The sequence below is a fragment of the Lissotriton helveticus genome, chromosome 6 (genome assembly GCF_964261635.1).
Source record: "Lissotriton helveticus chromosome 6, aLisHel1.1, whole genome shotgun sequence".
In the NCBI taxonomy this organism is placed as follows: domain Eukaryota; kingdom Metazoa; phylum Chordata; class Amphibia; order Caudata; family Salamandridae; genus Lissotriton; species Lissotriton helveticus.
The window spans coordinates 1,641,248,564-1,641,267,424 of NC_136067.1; the positions used below are offsets into that span (position 1 = coordinate 1,641,248,564).

The following is an 18,861-nucleotide window of genomic DNA, read 5'->3' on the forward strand; positions in this document are numbered from 1 at the left end:
CCGCCTCCCTGTTGTCCACTCTGCTATGCCTGGTTTTATTGTTTGTATATATTTTGGGTTTTGATACCTTTGCTATGCACTGTGTGCTATGATGGTTTGTATGTACTGTGTACATTGTATATATATGCATTTTTGCTGTCGTTGGTCCGTCCGTGTGCCTCGAAGGCATGGAAAAAAGGGCGGAACTGACGTCATCACGCCGGCGTGGGCCTGATAAGGGGTCGGGGACGTCAGACGGAGTCGCGCGCGATGCCGTGCTCCTGTGACGTCGTCCACGTCGGCGTGCTACGAAGAAAATTTCCGAACGTTGCTGACGCAAGGGGGATATTCACAAGGTGAGGAATCCACAGGCAGATATAGTATCTACCAGAAAAAGCGTTACCGAAGGTAAGTGACTTGTTCATTAGGAGAGCTATCAAGAATTTTACAAACTATATCCCACATGAGAGCAAAATGTAAAAACAATAACCATTACTGTTATTACTGTGCCAAAACATGTCATTATTGTAGGGTTGTCTGTGAAAGGTTTATCAGGGGTCTATAAACAATTGGAAATAATGAGTAAATTAAATGTATTAGAGAGAACCAAGTAGCCAACCATATATGTTATGTAACCATATCTGCTGCTATTGTTTGAAAGAAAGAGATATTTCCACATTATAATAATTTTAAATTGTCTGTAACCTAGAAACATTATTCAAAAAAAGTTCTTGTGGACTTTAGAAGCACCATGACCAGATCTAATGAATACATTTAAACACAATTCAATCTCAGTAATCTTTGTAATCAGTAAAACGTTAGATAGTGAAAGTTCATAGCTACTCTATATAGAAATAGAGCATTTATACTTTCTCCAGATAGCTGTAAAAGATGAAAAGGCATTACCTTGACTTACATCAGCTACATAAAAAATGTCCTGCATTCTTCCTGGATTCCCACTATGTGATGTTATGAGTCAGTTTGATTGTTGGATTTAACCACAAAAAACATTTTACTGTATGATATAAAGCATCATAATTCAAAAGAGCTCTCTTTGTAGCTTTAATAATTGGACAGTTTATGATCATGTTTTTCTTTTTAAAATTGACAGAATTGCTGGCAGTGGATATGGTTTCATAATATTTTCTAAAATGTTAAGCCAAGAAGTGGTATTTATACTTTTCCTAGATTGAAACCATAAAGATTTTAGACATACATTGAAAGCGGTATGATAATCATTAAAAGGTAATCTGCCATTATCTTTAGTGCATTTAAGTTTGGAACAGCTCATTCTAGGACTTTTGTGATTTGAAATAAAAATGGATATATAATTTTGCAGGTTTTTTATAAAATATACTGGGAAAAAACAATGGTAACATGGGTAGGATGTAAAAAATCTGAGGAACAGTAACCATTTTAATTAATTGAAATCTATCCCACCCATTTAAATGAAGAGGGGGCAATTTCTCAGGTTAATTTCTAATTTTAGAAATAATATACTTACTGTTGTATTTCAATGTGATTTGTGTGGTATTAGCAAAACATACTCCTAATGTAATACTGATTGATCATAGTTGGTGTACAATGAATAATCAATGGTGAAAATGTTGTTTAGATTTTAGGTATAGCCAGAAACCATTGAATAATTATTGTTTATCTGTAATATAGCAGCTATAGAAATAATAAAACATCAGCAAATTCAAAAAGTTTAACTATGGCATTTCGATTAACAATACCTTTAGAATGTAGGGAAGATCTGAGAAGACACTGGAGAGGTTCGATAACTAAGAGGAAAAGAAGAGGGAAAGAGGACATCCTTACCCAGTGCCTCTAAATAGATAGAAGAAGTCCGATGAGTGACCGTTAATGAAAAGTTTGGCAAAAAGATGAGTGTTTAAAGTATTAACCATATCAATAAAATTGTGACCAACATTACAGCAATTCATGATATGAAATAAAAATTGCAAATTCATCATCATTATAAACTTTATTTCGGTCATTACGACCTCAAAAGTACAGTCAAAAATACATACAAGGGAAAATAAATAACCTCATAATTAAATTACATATTTTTGTAAAAGCAACACTATAAATCAGTATCAATGGGTACAAAAAAATAAATAAAAATAAGCATACAACAATACACAATCCTAATAGTATGGAATGGCTAATCACATCGTAAGGAGAATGGACTGGACCCTAGGCAAGAATACATAGATGGAAAGTGCATAGTGCAGATAATAAATAAATAAATAATTACATTAGTATAAAAAGTTCATAAAAAGGTGACCAGGTCTTATCATTAAAAATTGGCGTAAACCTCACATTAGGCTTTCTTACTGCTAAAGGTTACGTCTATACATTAAATTTTAACAGTAATGAATGAGTAGACTAACTGCTTTAGGGTTCCTCTAACAGTAAGCGAACAGGTTAAAATCAAATCAGAATAACAAAACTGTACACTTAAGGCCGTCATGAAATAACCATTAAGGAGTGGACTACCCAACTTACAAGATCTACAGTACTTATGATTCTGTTCTCAGGGCATCTATTGCCCGGTTGGAGGATATTAGAAAGTACCTACGAGAGCACCGCATGGAAAATAAAAAACCTGCGACTGAGTAGACAATAGGGATTCTTGTACCATACTGAAGAATCCTAAAAGCCTCCACACATTGTCTAGTCCCAAGGTTCCTACAGACCTGCACCAGCCAGCGTTTTCTAGCTTTGTGGTGGCCAGGGCAACTGAAGAAAATTGCAAATTAACTGTGTTCTGTCTAACAAGAATAAAATAGATTTTGACGGGTGAAATTTAGAAAGACTATCTAATAAAGGGTCTCTAAAAAAGTTTTAATCGCCTCCAACTATCATCAAGACATTACCTAATTTAAGGATTTCAGTAGTTGTTCTTTTCCAACAAAGAAGGGTCATCTATTGTGGGAGCATAAATATTAACCAAATGCAAGGTAGTATTTGCTACAAGTATCACAACACTTATGCAAAATTTTGAATGGAATATTCTTTGAGATAAGCATTGCAATGCCACTCTTTTTTCCAGTTGTTGAAATTGATGTCCGCTTTATGACGATATAAATACTTGCTAATTTGCTTATGCTTAACTGGATGCCCAAGCCCCTTAACATTAAAAGATACAATTTTTAACTTGAGAAGTAGAAATCGTATATAATGTAGATATTTGAAAACTTAAAAGAAAATTTTGAATAGATGCAAGAAGAAGAAAGTAAAACGTGGATAAAAAACAAACAATACACATTACATAGATAAACACAAGAAAAGATTTACCAGCCTCAAGTAAATAATATAGATAAAGAGATTCTCATCAGATATGGGGAGCTGTGAAGGTAATCCACCTGCTTGATACTCCATGTGAGTAGGGTAGTGTTGATCAAGATAATCAATAAAATCGTGTGGAGAGCTGAAGGATTTAGTTGTACCATCTTTCCAAATCTTCATAACTGATGTGTCAAATAGGCCATACTTATATTAAGTGTCTTTGAGGGGAGGTCAAAGATAGTGAAATTGTTTCTGCATGGCAACATTTTCTTTCGCAAAATCTTGGTTGATGTATATTTTCTTTGCCTATTTCATTAACTATCTGTGATGATATTTTGCATGCAGCTTTCCTGCTCATTACGAGATGATAACGTAGCACTGTAAAGATAACTTGACAAGATTTGGACTGGTGACCTTTGCTATAAGGTGGAATTGATGAGCTTTATCAATCACAACATGAATTTAATGTTACAAATAAGAACATTAGTTCTGACCATCAATATTTCCAGGTAGATTGAAAATTCTGAGATTGTATTGTCTATTAAGAGCCTCCAAATCTAAGAGAGATTTAGATAGAGGAGGAACTTTAGAGATTGTGTGTGTCATTTGGTTAATTTTAATTTGAATGTCTCTAATTTGAAATTTGTTGACAGAGACCTTAATGGAAAGGCGAACAATATCTTGCTGAATTGTTTAATATCAAGAATTCTAATGTCAGTGTTATTACGAACTGCCTGAATTTTGTATAAGGAAGATTCTTGCATTTCCACAGCTTTCGCCTTGCAAGGAGCAAGGGAAGTCACCTGCTTTCTTTTATTGGCAGAAATATGAGTGGTTTTATTTTCAGTTGACATATTTAATTCACCCATAAAATCCAAACAACCAAATAATGTGTTTAGGTTCATAAAGTAAGTGGAGAAAATTAAGTTTACTCTTATTTTGAAGAAAGGTTGTGCATCCCACCCTTCAAAGAAATTAGGCAGGCCAGCGCACACCCTCGCCTTAACTACTGGTGTACACTTCAGAAAGCAGCATTCTAACTTGCAGTAAAATCCACAAAAGCGAAGACTGGAAAACTAGCACAACCTCCACAAAAACAGATGGTGACTGTTCAGAGCCTCATTATCACAAAGAGGATTGTCAATGAGGCTATTAAGCTGAGCATAAAGCGCCACTTGTATCCTGAGTATTTGCCACCGGAGCCCATGTTCCAGGCGCCTCCAATCATATATTTTGCAGGACCAAATACAAGCGAGAGAGAACAAGTAACTGGGAATGTCTTTTAGGCATGCTCATGTTCCTATTAGTAGTCTACCACCACTCCATATGATTGTTATCAACGTCAGCTTAAGAACTAGATGACATGCACATGCTCAACTCTTACTCTGTAGAAGAGTCACCCTCACCAAAGTTAAAATGTTCATGCAAAATAAAATGCAAGTGGGGGAGGCTTTATCTCATCCTTCTATTAGGTGCTACAGTTATATCAAGACTCGAAATCTGAATTTTAATACATCCTAAATAATTAGCCCTCAAAATCCAAAAGCATCTTGACAGCTCCTCCTAGGTATGGGTTATTTAGCCAGCAGATAAGTTCGGCCAGCGCAGTTCAGTAGGCTAGTGCCACATTCAAATGGAATATTGCCCCCTCGAATGTTTCTTGAAAGTATTAGGTAAAACTACCACCATGTCAATTGCTGTTTTAAGTAGTTTTTTTTTAACAAGTGACTTGGATAGGTTGGGTAAGCCAAGAATTTCACCACTAATCATGGTGCCAGCATTTTCACAAACAGACAGTCAACCTATCAGCTTGAAACAATCACAGAAAATCTATTTGTTTTATTTTGAAGGTTTTATATAGCGTTAGCTTCACCCGAGGGTATCAGAGAGCTTTACATCAGCAATGACATTACACAATAACAAACAATCATAGTAGTTGACCACATACGAGTTATACAGGTGTTAAAACCAATACAAAATACAGGTAATAATATAGGCAAAACAATAATGATTAAATGCATATATAGGGAGAGATAGAATAGCAAGTTGCAGGAACCAGAATGTAATTGTAGATAGGAACATTTATAGAACGTCAGGGAGGATTCAAAGGACATAGAAGTAGTGGGAGGTAAAGGGAGGGGGAAGGGAGGCGACAAAAGGAAAATGGGAGGAGTGAATGAGGGTAGGGGGAGAAGTCTAAGGAGGGAGGAGGAGAGGGTGTCAGAAAGGAGACCTTTGATTTAGTTTCCCCAGAATGTAGTGAGTAGATGAATTTTCAGATTTTTTTGAATCTGGGGTCGGTGGGGTTGCATCGAAGGTCTTTGGGTAGGGCATTCCAAATGGTTGGGGCCTTACCTGAGAAGGAGCGAGATTTTGAAGCAGCTTGTTTGAGTAGGGGGGGAATGAGAAGGAGAGTGTTGGAGCTTCTCAGTGTTTGGGCACAGCCAGCTTTTTTAAGTTTATTGGAGAGGTAGGATGGGGTCTTCTGGTAAAGGGCTTTGTGAGTAATGCAGGCAATTTAGTAGGAGGATCTGCCTTCAATGGGGAGCCACTTTAGGGACTTGAGGGCAGGGGAGATGTGGTCCATGAGTTTACAGTTTGTTGTTAACCTGGCGGCAAGGTTGAGAACGGATTTGAAGGGGGCTAGGTGGATTTTGGGGGCGCCAGAGAGAAGGGCATTACCATAGTCTATTTTGAATAGAACAAGAGACTGGATAATTAATTTGAAGTCTTCAGCTGGGATAAAAGGTTTGATTTTTTTGAGATGGCGGAGAGTGAAGAGAGCACTTTTTGCAGAGTTCTTGATTTGGGAATTAAGTGTGAGTTTATTGTTGATAGTGATACCTAGTGATTTAACTGAATCGGCGAGGGAGAGAGAGCAGTTTAGCGCATTAAGGTCGGCGATCCATGTTTGGATGGGGAGAGGGTTGTTTTTGGGAGAGAAGAGGATGATCTCAGTTTTTTTAAGCTTGAGTTTCAGATGATTGTTGTGGAACCAGGTTTGGATCTTGGTTAAGGCTGAGTTAAGGTGCAGGATATCCACATGGGATTTAATTTTATAGTACAATTGGGTGTCATGAGCATATAGGTGGTAGTTGATTTTTTCTTGTTTGAGTATACGGGTAAGGGGTTCCATAAAGAGGTTAAAGAGAGCGGGAGAGAGGATGGATCCTTGAGGGACGTTAAGGGAGACAGAGGTTGGGTTAGAGAGGCTGTTTTGAATTTGAATTTGTTGTGTTCTATGTTGAAAGTATGAAGTGTACCAGTTAAGGACAGTGCCACTGAGGCCGGAGCGGTTTTTGAGTGTGTTTAGTAGGGTTGGGTGGTAAACAGTGTCAAATGACGCGGAAAGGTCAAGAAGGATGAGTAGGTAGGTATCACCCTTTTTCCAGGGCTAAGTGAATATCATTGACCATGTTGAGAAGTGCGGTTTCCGTGCTGCACCCTTTGCAGAAGCCAGATTGATGGGGTTCGAGCAGGTTAAACGTATCAATGTGTTTGTCCAGTTGGAGGAGGGCACATTTTTCCAGGGCTTTGGAGAGGAGGGGAAGGCTGGAGATGGGTCAGAGATTATTAGGGTCGTTGGGGTCAGCTTTGGGATTTTTGGGGATGGGAGTGATTAGCCCGAGTTGAAGGGAGATGGTACCATGAGTTTACAGTTTGTTGTTAACCTAGCGGCAAGGTTGAGAACGGATTTGAAGGGGGCCAGGTGGAATTTGGGGGTGCCAGAGAGAAGGGCATTACCATAGTCTATTTTGAATAGAACCAGAGACTGGATAATTAATTTGAAGTCTTCAGCTGGGATAAAAGGTTTGATTTTTTTGAGATGGCAGAGAGTGAAGAGAGCACTTTTTGCAGAGTTCTTGATTTGGGAATTAAGTGTGAGTTTATTGTTGATAGTGATGCCTAGTGATTTAACCGAATCGGCGAGGGAGAGAGAGCAGTTTAGCGCATTAATTTAGGCGATCCATGTTTGGATGGGGAGAGGATTGCTTTTGGGAGAGAAGAGGATGATCTCAGTTTTTTTAGGGTTGAGTTTCAGATGATTGTTGTGGAACGAGGTTTGGATATTGGTTAAGGCTGAGTTAAGGTACATGATATCCGCATGGAATTTAATTTTATAGTACAATTGGGTGTCATCAGCATATAGGTGGTAGTTGATTTTTTCTTGTTTGAGTATATGGGTAAGGCGTTCCATAAAGAGGTTAAAGGAAGCGGGAGAGAGGATGGATCCTTGAGGGATGCCAAGGAAGACAGAGGTTAGGTTAGAGAGGCTGTTTTGAATTTTAATTTGTTGTGTTCTATGTTGAAAGTATGAAGTGTACCAGTTAAGGACAGTGCCACTGAGGCCGGAGCGGTTTTTGAGTGTGTTTAGTAGGGTTGGGTGGTAAACAATGTAAAATGACGCGGAAAGGTCAAGAAGGATGAGTAGGTAGGTATCACCCTTATCCAGGGCTAGGTGAATATCATTGACTATTTTGAGAAGTGCGGTTTCCGTGCTGCACCCTCTGCGGAAGCCAGATTGATGGGGTTCACGCAGGTTAAACATATCAATGTGTTTGTCCAGTTGGAGGAGGGCACATTTTTCCAGGGCTTTGGAGAGGAGGGGAAGGTTGGAGATGGGGCAGAGATTATTAGGGTCAGCTTTGGGATTTTTGGGGATGAGAGTGATTAGCCCGAGTTGAAGGGAGATGGGTACATTCCCTGTTGAGAGGGAGGCGTTGATGATGTTGGTCCAGGTGGGGGACGATGACATGTTTGAGATCTTGGATGAGTGCGAAAACACTTAGATCCCAAACATGGGTTAACAACGCCACTCCTCTTCCGCTCTCACAGACCCATACGAACCTCTAACACCTACTCCGCCATTGACCTCTCTACCCTCTGCCTCTCCTACCTAAACAACCTCCCACCTAAAGGATCTCCCCCCTTTCACTCCAGTATTCCTGTTATTTTGGGAACCAGCAGAATCCTGGAGCCTCCTAGCTCCCCGAGACCCCCCAACTCACTAGTATTCAATTACTCACCCCCCCTGCAGCCAAACCCAAACCCCTGACCTGCATGCTCGTCAACTGCCGTTCAGCTGTTCGACATGCGACTGATATCTCAGAAACCATTCTTAACAAAGATATCGATATCGCCTTCCTTACCGAAACCTGGCTCAAAGACCATTCAACACCCATCATCGACCTTCTTTCCCCCCCTGGCTACTCTTTTCTCAGAAGAGATCAACCTAAAATAATTGGGCGTGGCCTAACGATCTTTTCAACTCTCCCCTATTAATGACACTGACTACACAACCTTCAAATACTTAGGCGCCAAAATCAAAATGAAATGCTCCACCCCTATACGAATGCATACCATCTATCATCCCCCGGGTGAACCCCTTCCCTTTGCTGAAGAATTATCCGACCTCCTCACTAAATCGTTACTCTCCAGCTCCAAAACCCTTTTCCTAGGAGACCTCAACCTCCACTGAAACGAATCTAATGACCCGGCAATCAGCCTCGTCAATAATCTCCTTGAGATTGGCGACCTCCAGCAACTTTGCCTCACCCCAACCCACGCCAAAGGAGCCATCCTAGACGCAATCATCTCCAACCCAGATCTGACATCCCTATCTAACATCATCCCCATCGACTGGTCTGACCATCATCTCATTCTGTTCACAATATCACCCACCGCCCCTAAAAAAATTAATAAAGCTGCAGTCGTAGTTAGAAACTTTAAACAAACCTCTCCTGGCGCACTGGAACATCAACTCCAATCCCAACTTAGTCTCACCCCCCCCCCCCCCCCCCACTTCTAATGCTAATGACCTCACGGAGCATTTCAACAAAACTGTAATTGACGCATGCTACAGTTTGAGGAGACAATCTTCTCAAAATGTGTGCCTCATTCTAAAATAGTAGGGTAGTGAGGGAGCCTAAAATGTCATTGATTTACGAAAAATAGGTATGCTCGGGTCCTTAAGCACTTATTTCCTTCCCCAGTGATTTCCATTGCATGATTTGCTTGTTTCTGTTCTGGTTAGCACATCCTTTTCGCTTGTCATACACTGAATAATTATTATATGGTTCAATAAAATATAAAAATCTTCTAAAAACACTTACATACACGGAACAAGTCTTGTTTGGCAAACGTGAAATTTTAATGAAGAGGCCCAGCAGAACAATTTGTATTTAGTATAAAATAAGGTACGAATAAATATACTGTATTGAAAGTGGTGTGTGGGGAATATTTATGTCTGCATTTGTATATAATTTGGGTTGAGCACTAAAATTAAAATATGTAATTATTTTGGTAGAGAGTTTGAATTGTATGTCCTCTTTTTAGATGTTTTCATTTTGAGGTAGTATTTGTGTTCAGATATAACCTGCAATGTCAAGAACCATGTGCATTTTTTAATTCCTATACAGCCATTGTTGTAGCCTAAATACATTTGGAATGCTTTTGGAAAAAAAATAATTTTTAATTGGCCTAGAGAGGAATATCTGCAATGAATGTGACATTATTTATAAAAAATTTAATTTCTAAAATGTGGTAGCTTCTCTTTTATGTTACGTAACTCAATATGTCGCCCGCCTAATATCTTTTTAGCTGCTTTTTGCCAAGCTCTCCACACAAACGTCTGTTTGTTTTTGGTTGGAAAAAGAATAACAAATTATGAGTAAATTTCAATAAGGGCCGTATGAACGGCCACAAGGACCATTGTTGTATAATTTGGAGCTATCATTAGGAACAATGATATTGACCTTGCTAAACTATCCATGTTATCTTTACTAGTCCCCATCACTGCTCTTCCCCCAGACAGGCAACCAGTGGCAACCACAGGTAGTAAAATAAGCTGATAGATCTCGTTGTCTGGGAAAGGATTAGTGGCTGATAGACAAGCTCAATTAATTTGGCTATTTAGCAGCTGCATTCTTGCATTCTACTATAAAGTCTTGAAATATCATGGGTGGTGTTTGATCAGTCTATTTTCACAGCCAGTTCAAAGTAACTTTTCCTGTTTGTAGTGACACTGAACAGTGGTCCAATTCAGATCTTTCTGTGCACATAAATCTTTTTTAGGTGTTTAAAAAAAATATCAGTGATTGTAAATCCCAGATCCTAATTTGCACAATTTGGATCTGCAGACATTTAAATCCAAAGATGTAGCTTAGTAATACAAACCATATTACCAGTTTGGTGGAATGTGCACATGTTAAGGTTTTGGGCTGATATGGGTGTTCCCAGCAGAGGAGATAACCTATACAGCGTAGATTTCTCCATTTGATTTACAATTCTTTTAATTGTTCTTCTGGGCAATAACAAAAGCATCATTTATGAATATAAGAGCTCTCATTAGATAATCCATTCTCTCTGGTTGTGACATAAAGTATCATAAGCCTTTCATTTAATACAGCATCACTCTTGCCTGGTGCAGTGTATGCCAAACTGCATGAACGTCAATATCATAAGTGTTTTAATGCAATGTATAAAACACTATTTACTTGTCAGTAAAAATATGTTTATTTTTGCTAACTCATTTCCATTTTCAAGAAATATATTTTGTACTTTTGGTGCTGTGTTTTGGCATTAGGCGCATGTCTTATTTTAGCTATTTATTTCACTCGATGCTTACTCATTTGCCATTGCTCTCACGATGCAGGTGATATCACAGAATTTACAGGTAAGGGTTTTCCCACACCTTTGAGTGTTGTAGACTGTTTTCTCCTCGTCCGCTCAACAGGATTGTGTGAAAATGTTGCATTACCGGTGATTGTATCTGCTTGAAATGGGGATACATGCCATTGTTCACAGCACATTTTATTTTGCATGAAACCTGCCATTAGTCTCTCACTATTCAACCACAAGTAGTCGCATTCCATACACCCCAGAAACCACCACATGCTTCCTCAGCTGTTATAAGGTGGCAATAGGCTGCACTGCACCATCTCCAGTACTATATCAAACTGTTTTCAATTTGTTCTGATTATGGAATTTGTAATGGCTTTTTTTCATCCTGGTTCAAACTGTAGGTACAACGCCTTCTATTCATGTTTGGGATGCAATGAATAAGCAGACTCTCTCCATTCTACGCTGCTGCCATACCAAAGGAGTGGGCTATATTAATTTTAGTGCTACAGGGAAGCTGCTGGCCTCTGTGGGAGTAGATGCAGAACATACTATCACAGTGTGGCGGTGGCAAGAAGGTAAGCGGAGATTTGCTGCAGTAGGTTTACTCAAATTAGGACACAATTTCAGAAAATAGAATTTTGAGCCATGGTTTCACTGCGGTTAGTGTATTTGGTGAATAATTCTGTTTACTCATTGCAGTTTTGGAAGTGACGCATGTCTTAAGTGTTAGAACAAATCTAACATGCACATAACATTTCATTATAAAAATACCGTTGAAGTTGATTTTTCCTGGTTACAGTGTAGCAGTTGTATATTGTAAAGACGAAAATGCTGTCTTCCTCTCAAAACATGTCATGTCTGAACGGGAAAAACTCAAATCACTTGAATTTTGTGTTGATTCAAGAGTCATCAAACTATCAGACAAATTTGTGGCTCCACGTTAAATTGGTTCATTGTTAAATCTGTCTTCCTGGGTTTGTGTTGGGAAGGAAAAGTCTCCGCTTAGTAAAAGACGTGCACCTTAGCCCAGAGTTACCCAGCTGCATGTAGATCTGGAACCCTGATTATAAAATTGGTTTTCAACATACATGGATCATGCGTGTGTGCCATGACCTAGCCCTACCTTGATGGACTGCAATTTACCATAAATCAGGGAGGGAGCCAAAAGCACTTTTACAAGAATGGGTAGGGCTGCTGCCCTCGGACAGATTTGCGGATAACAAGTGTGGACAAGGCAGCACATCCGTTTAGTGAGCTGTAGATTGGTCGGCCTCCATCCTGTGCCATATTGGTGGAGCCTACCGGCTCACGATGCTCGAGTTCCTGGGCTGTATGCACAACTTGCTTGGTCTTCACAAGAGGAATGTGGTGCATTGAAGCATGCACATGTTTGTGTGTTAGATACTGCATATATGTGTACCTGTGGGAGTACATAACAAGGAGGCAGTGGGTTAAATTTTGGTAAGCTGACTCTAAGATTGAGGTGTGGACTGCAGACCCAGCAGAAGATGTGGATTGCTGACATTTCTGGGACTTCAGGGGAGATCTTCACTGGGGCATGGAGCAGGATCATAGCATTCCCTGTGAACATCAAAGGTACATTATGATTCAAGAATGGTGCTATGCAGGGAGACAATACACTACAGGAACAAAGAATCATAAAAGATGGGAGGCTTAAACCTTTGATGGTTTGAGAGGCATATTTCGCGAGAGGCTGACACCCAGGTGTAACCCTTGGCTGCATCCATGGCCTTAGGTCAGGTGCAACCCCTGCTGGGCAGTCAGGCCTGTGAACACAGACTAGAGCCAAGGAGTGGACAATTCAAAGAGCCTCATGCCCAAAACACTAAATTCAAAGGAGCCAGGTTGTAAATCACATTTGTGTACTTGCTTTCTTGCCCAGACTTGTTTTTATTCCCCTGTGCCTGTACTTGCTTTCTTGCCCAGACTTATTTTTATTCCCCTGTGCCTAACTTGCTTTCTTGCCCAGACTTGTTTTTATTCCTCTGTGCCTGTACTTGTTTTTCCTTCCTGTGCCCAGTTCTCCCGCGGCCCTCGCCCGTTTTTCCCGCCGCTGCGTCCCTGCGGCCTGCCCACCTGCAATCCCATTTGCTGCCCCGCTCCCGCCTCCCAGCTGCTCTTCCCTCCCACATCCCCTCATATGGAAACCGCTACTCAGCGGGCACGGTGCTGGCGCGCTGGTGGCGCACCTAAGGCAAGCCCGTCTGTGCCCGTCTGTGCCTGGACCGTGCCCAGCGCCAGGACCCCTGGACACCACGAACGCCACGACGTCCCACACCGCTACGATGCCAGAACCCTCCACGCACTCAACACCGGACGATCACACACCTGCTTCCTGGCCGCCCGAAGCGCACCCACGGAGCTTTCACCTGCCGGAACTGCAGCTTCACAAGCATCCGCCCCACCATGCTGCCGACCAGGAAAGAGCCCAACCACCTAAGATGCATCCTTATCAACACCCGCTCTGCCCGAAAACATGCCGTTCAACTCTGGAACCTACTCGACTCAACTTCCCCAGATGTCGCCTTCCTGACGGAGACCTGGCTGAACCCCGCCTCGGCATCCGACATAGCCATAGCCGTCCCGGAAGGCTACAAGATCACCCGCAAGGACCGCACCAACAGAGGGGGAGAAGGAATCGCCATCGTCCACAGGAACACTCTCAGAGTCTCGACCAACACCGACGACACCCTCAGCACCGCCGAACACCTGCACTTCCAGATCCACACCGACCCAAACACCACCCTCAGAGGAACCCACATCTACAGACCGCCCGACCCCGACCACAGTTTGGCGACTCCATCGCCGACTTCGTCAGCACACACGCCCTCGCCTCCATGGACTACATCCTCCTCGGGGACCTGAACTTCCACCTCGAGAACAATGACGACACCAACTCTACCACCCTGATCGACAACCTAGCCAACCTCGGACTAAGACAACTCGTCACAACACCCACCCACTCCGCGGGTAACATGCTTGACCCCATCTTCTCCGCAAGCCCCCATGTCTCCTTCAACCATACCACCGAACTCCATTGGACCGACCACCGCTGCACCCACTTCACCTTCAAGAAACCCACCACGCACCACCGCGCCCAACAGATGCCTCACCGCTGCTGGAGCAAAGTCACCGAAGACCAGCTAACCACCACCCTTGCCCAAAGCCCCCCCGCCGACCATACCAACCCCGCCACCGCCGCCCGCAACCTCAGACAGTGGATTAATGACTGCGCCAACACCCTCGCCCCGATCAAGAAACCCTCCAACAATCATACCAAAAAGAAAGCCAGCTGGTTCACTGAAGACCTCCGGGCCCCCAAGCAAAAATGCCGAAAGCTGGAGAAGATCTGGCTCCGTGAACGAACACCGCACAGCCACGCCGCCCACAAGAATGCCACCCGCAGACACCATCACCTCATCAGATCCACCAAAAGGGCCTCCTTCAAAGACCGCCTAGACAACAACGCGCACAGTAGCAAAGAGCTCTTCAACATCGTGAAGGAACTCTCCAACCCCAGCTCCAACACCTACGACGTCCCACCCTCGCAAGACCTATGCGACTCGCTGGCCACCTTCTTCCACCGCAAGATCAAAGACATCCACGACAGTTTCAATGCCACAACCGCCCCGACAACCACTGAGACCTCCGCCCCCACGACTACCATCCGCACCAACCGCCTGCTCTACTGGGTCAACATCAACGACGATGACACCATCAAGATCATGAACACCATCCACTCCGGATCTCCGTCAGATCCATGCCCACACCACATCTTCAACAAAGCCAGCACATCCATCGCACCCCATCTCCGGAAAGTCATCAACACCTCCTTCGAGACAGCAACCTTCCCGGAGAGCTGGAAGCACGCTGAGATCAACGCCTTACTCAAGAAACCCAAGGCAGACCCCAAGGACCTCAGGAACTTCCGGCCCATCTCCCTGCTCCCGTTCCCGGCAAAGGTCATCGAGAAGACCGTCAACGAACAACTGACCCGCTACCTCGAGGAGAACAACATCCTGGACCCTTCCCAGTCCGGGTTCCGCAGCAACCACAGCACCGAGACTGCCCTCATCGCCGCCACCGATGACATCAAGTCCCTGCTGCACAACGGAGTAACGGCGGCCCTCATCCTCCTGGACCTGTCGCCGCCTTCGTCACGGTCTGTCACCACACCCTACGAACACGCCTCCACAACGCTGGGATCCAAGAGAAGGCCCTGGACTGGACCACCTCCTTCCTCTCCGGCAGAACACAGAGCGTCCCCCTTCTCCCCTTCCGCTCCGAAGCCACCGAGATCATCTGCGGCGTACCCCAGGGCTCATCCCTCAGCCCAACCCTGTTTAATATCTACATGGCACCGCTCGCCCACGTCGCCCGTCGGCACGACCTCAACAGCCTCTCCTACGCCGATGACACCCAGCTGATACTCTCCCTCACCAAGGACCCCCACACCACCAAAACCAACCTTCACGAAGGAATGAAGGCCGTTGCTGAATGGATTAGGAACAGCCGACTGAAGCTGAACTCGGACAAGACGGAGGTCCTCATCCTCGGATCCAACCCTTCGGCCTGGGACGACTCCTGGTGGCCAACGCACTGGGAACCTCTCCAACACCCACCGACCACGCACGCAACCTAGGGTTCATCCTCGACTCCACCCTCTCCATGAATAAACAGGTCAACTCCGTCTCCTCCTCCTGCTACAACACCCTCCGCATGCTCCGTAGGATCTACAAGTGGATCCCCACTGAAACGAGAAGAACAGTCACCCAGGCCCTTGTCAGCAGCAGGTTGGACTATGGAAATGCCCTCTACGCAGGAGCCCCGGCCAAACTCCTGAGATGGCTCCAACGCATCCAGAACGCCTCTGCACAACCTGATCCTCGACATCCCTCGCCGCAGCCACATCACACCCCAACTGAGAGACCTGCACTGGCTCCCGGTCAACAAGAGGATAACCTTCAAGCTCCTGACCCACGCACACAAGGTACTCCACAGCACCGGACCAACGTACCTCAACAGACGACTCAGCTTCTACACCCCCACCCGCCAGCTCCGCTCCGCCCACCTCGCCCTCGCTACAGTCCCCCGCTTCCGAAGAGCGACCCCAGGCGGCAGATCGTTCTCCCACCTCGCCACCAAGACCTGGAACACCCTCCCCATCCACCTACGGCAGACCCAAGACCTGCTGACCTTCAGAAAACTCCTCAAGACCTGGCTTTTCGAGCAGTAGCAGCATTCCCCACCCCAGCGCCTTGAGACCCTCACGGGTGAGTAGTGCACTTTACAAATGATATGATTGATTGATTGATTGATTGATTGTCTGCCAATATTGTTACAAAATTTGAAGCTAAAAATCCACTTGTTGTTTAAAGCTATGACAAGATCAGTGCTTAATTTGTGCTGGTGCTTGCCGGTGCTTAGCACCGGTACTTAATTATATCTGGGCCGGATCTACACGCGTTTAGTGCCCTTAATTGATTTCATAGTAATTATTTATGCGTGGCACCATAAGTGTTGCGCTGCTGTTACTGCTGTGGTGTACGTTCATTAAGTACTGCTTCCCGACTCACACGCTTCTCACTTACTTTGTATTTCCGTCAGTCAGTATTAGTAATAATGATCCATCTCCTTGATGCTGAAATGAATCTCTTGACGACGAAGGGTTGAATACAGCGGCTGCGGCTCAGTGTTGCTGGCCCAGTGGGCTGGACACTGAGTTGGGCAGGGCTTTGGTGACAGTCTTCTGGGGGGGTTGGGGCTGTGCGCGGCAGCAGGCAGCGTGCGCAGATTTTTTTAGATTGAATGCGCCCGCATATGCTGCTTTGCCACCACGCTCCAGCATACCCACACGGCCTCACAAGTCATTGTGGACGGCCGCCTCTTGCACTGTCTAGTGAGAGGCGAGCGCGATATGGACCACGTTGGTGGTTATACCAGCACTTACAACCAGTCAGGCAGCACAGCACTAGGTGAGGCAAGGCCTGCTGGTAGGCCTAGATAATCATCAGTTAAAATTAAAGGCTGAGTGTATGCTTGTGGAGGACAACCACGGACGCGAAGAGGGCGAAGCCCGCCGCCCATCCTTGAGCTGCAACTGGCACGGGTGCTCCAACTCAGCAGAGTTTGTTGGACTTGCTTGCTTTCAGTGGCCTCCGATGTAACCAGGGGGATGGCCAGGGCCGCCATCGGGATTGAAGCTTTCAAACCCCTGGACACAGTGTGGGGGGGTTGGGCCTGTGCGTGGAAAGCAGCGTGCTCAATTTTTTTCCAGATGAGCATTGCAAGCATTGCGCGCGCATTCGCTGCTTTCGCAATTAATTTGGCACACCCCAGCATACCAGGCCGCACAACTGGCCTCGCCCTCACCTCTCTCAAGAGTCTGACACCACCGAGTCACTCATGATAATACTGGCCATTCGGTGCGGCTTTCAGCCCTGGTTGCAGGATGGGGTATGGGCGTGGGAGGGGGGGGGGTACGCTGGGGTCCTAATGAAGACAGAGTTGTAATTTCTAAAATGGTTTTGTAGATACATCCAGGCTCCAGCATCTAAAAAATACACTCAGATGCACGATGAGGCACAAAAGTGGCATTTACTTGTTGTAGGGTGTTTTGATTGCTTTGTCTAGGTGTAAACCACATCGAGGAGGTTCTCGAAAGCTTGGCTAATGTAAGCAGTATTTACGGTGAACTTGTAGTTGCTTTAACTTTCTGCTGGGCTCCGCTTTCACACTTCGGATTGTTATATCTGCCCATCAGCTGTTTTGAAATAGTTTGTGTTTGATCATGTGGCATGTTTTCAGTTTTGACGTTCCTGTGGTATCAGTTGATGCTGGTGTTTCACAGTAACAAGAAATTTGTGTTTGAGCCTGAGGTTACATGTTCCAATATATTGCCAGTGTTTTTGTTTATATCACCTCTTGTAGATCTGCCTGATGTCATTTTGGCAATGAATATGAATGTGATATTCTTCTATTGGTGGTTGCAAATGAGTCTGCTGTTGTCGTTTACTGCTGTTTATTAAGCAATTTTAGTCTCTGCAATTGTAATATTTAAGACACAAATTTGAAGGTAAGAAATGATTTTCTTTTGAAAGTGCCCATAAAGCACCCTGGAGGGCAGCTGGTGTCTGTCCTTTTTCCTGGTCATTGGTAGTTCAGCTGTAGGTACAAATTCGACTTAAACAGCCTTGACCAGAGATGTATTTTTGCATTCCCTTGTGTGGTCTGAGAGGTGTCAAGAAAGAAGTGTTACACCGAGGGGATGTCCGGTTGAAGTGTGTGGGTGAAAATCTCTAGCTACCCCCCAATTGTGTAGGAAAACACTCGTGTAAGTATGATATTTATGTTGTGACCTTGTGACAAGCCCTATTCAATGCTACCTGAGCATAATAGCATTTGATTAAACAGGCGGCCCCTTGGATAGTGGACTCTTCGTGCCCCTGGCTTTCTTGAGTGACTCATGCAGATTTATTTTTCTTAGGAATTCATTGTTTCTTTATTTTGGCAAAGGCCGGCAGAGCTACAGTGTGTGTCTACTACGGAAATACCTGGGGCTTAATGAAGTTTATTTATGCCTCTACTTTCTTCACTTTATTATTACTACCAGACTGGTAGTAATAATAAAGTGAAGAAAGAGTACCAGCACCAGAAGCATGGTAGCAGCAAGAGGGAGGTTGGGGGTGAAAAATAATTTAGCAGAGGGTAGGGAGGAAGGGTAGGAAACAGAGAGAGACCGGTAAAGAGGGGTGAGGTCAGATACCAAGAGAGAGATGACGTAGCAAGAGATGGGCGAGGAGAGAAAGAAAGATATATAGACAGGGTGTTGAGGGAGGGATAGGTAGAATGACAATCAGAGTTAGAGGTAGAAGGGGTGGGGGCGAGAGATTTAGAGAGAAAAATAGAAGCAAATAAGTGAGAGATAGAATACCGGGGAGGGCC

At 44.0% G+C, this 18,861-nt stretch overlaps 1 protein-coding gene across 1 annotated transcript in view; it reads left to right on the forward strand.

Moving 5' to 3' along the window:
* The window catches only part of EML6 (EMAP like 6), a 928,771-nt gene that overhangs the window by 771,059 nt on the left and 138,851 nt on the right, over positions 1–18,861 (forward strand). The window contains exon 31 of the mRNA XM_078649484.1: positions 11,298–11,471. Coding sequence (XP_078505610.1) covers positions 11,298–11,471 — 174 coding nt within the window. The remainder of the gene's footprint in view (positions 1–11,297; positions 11,472–18,861) is intronic.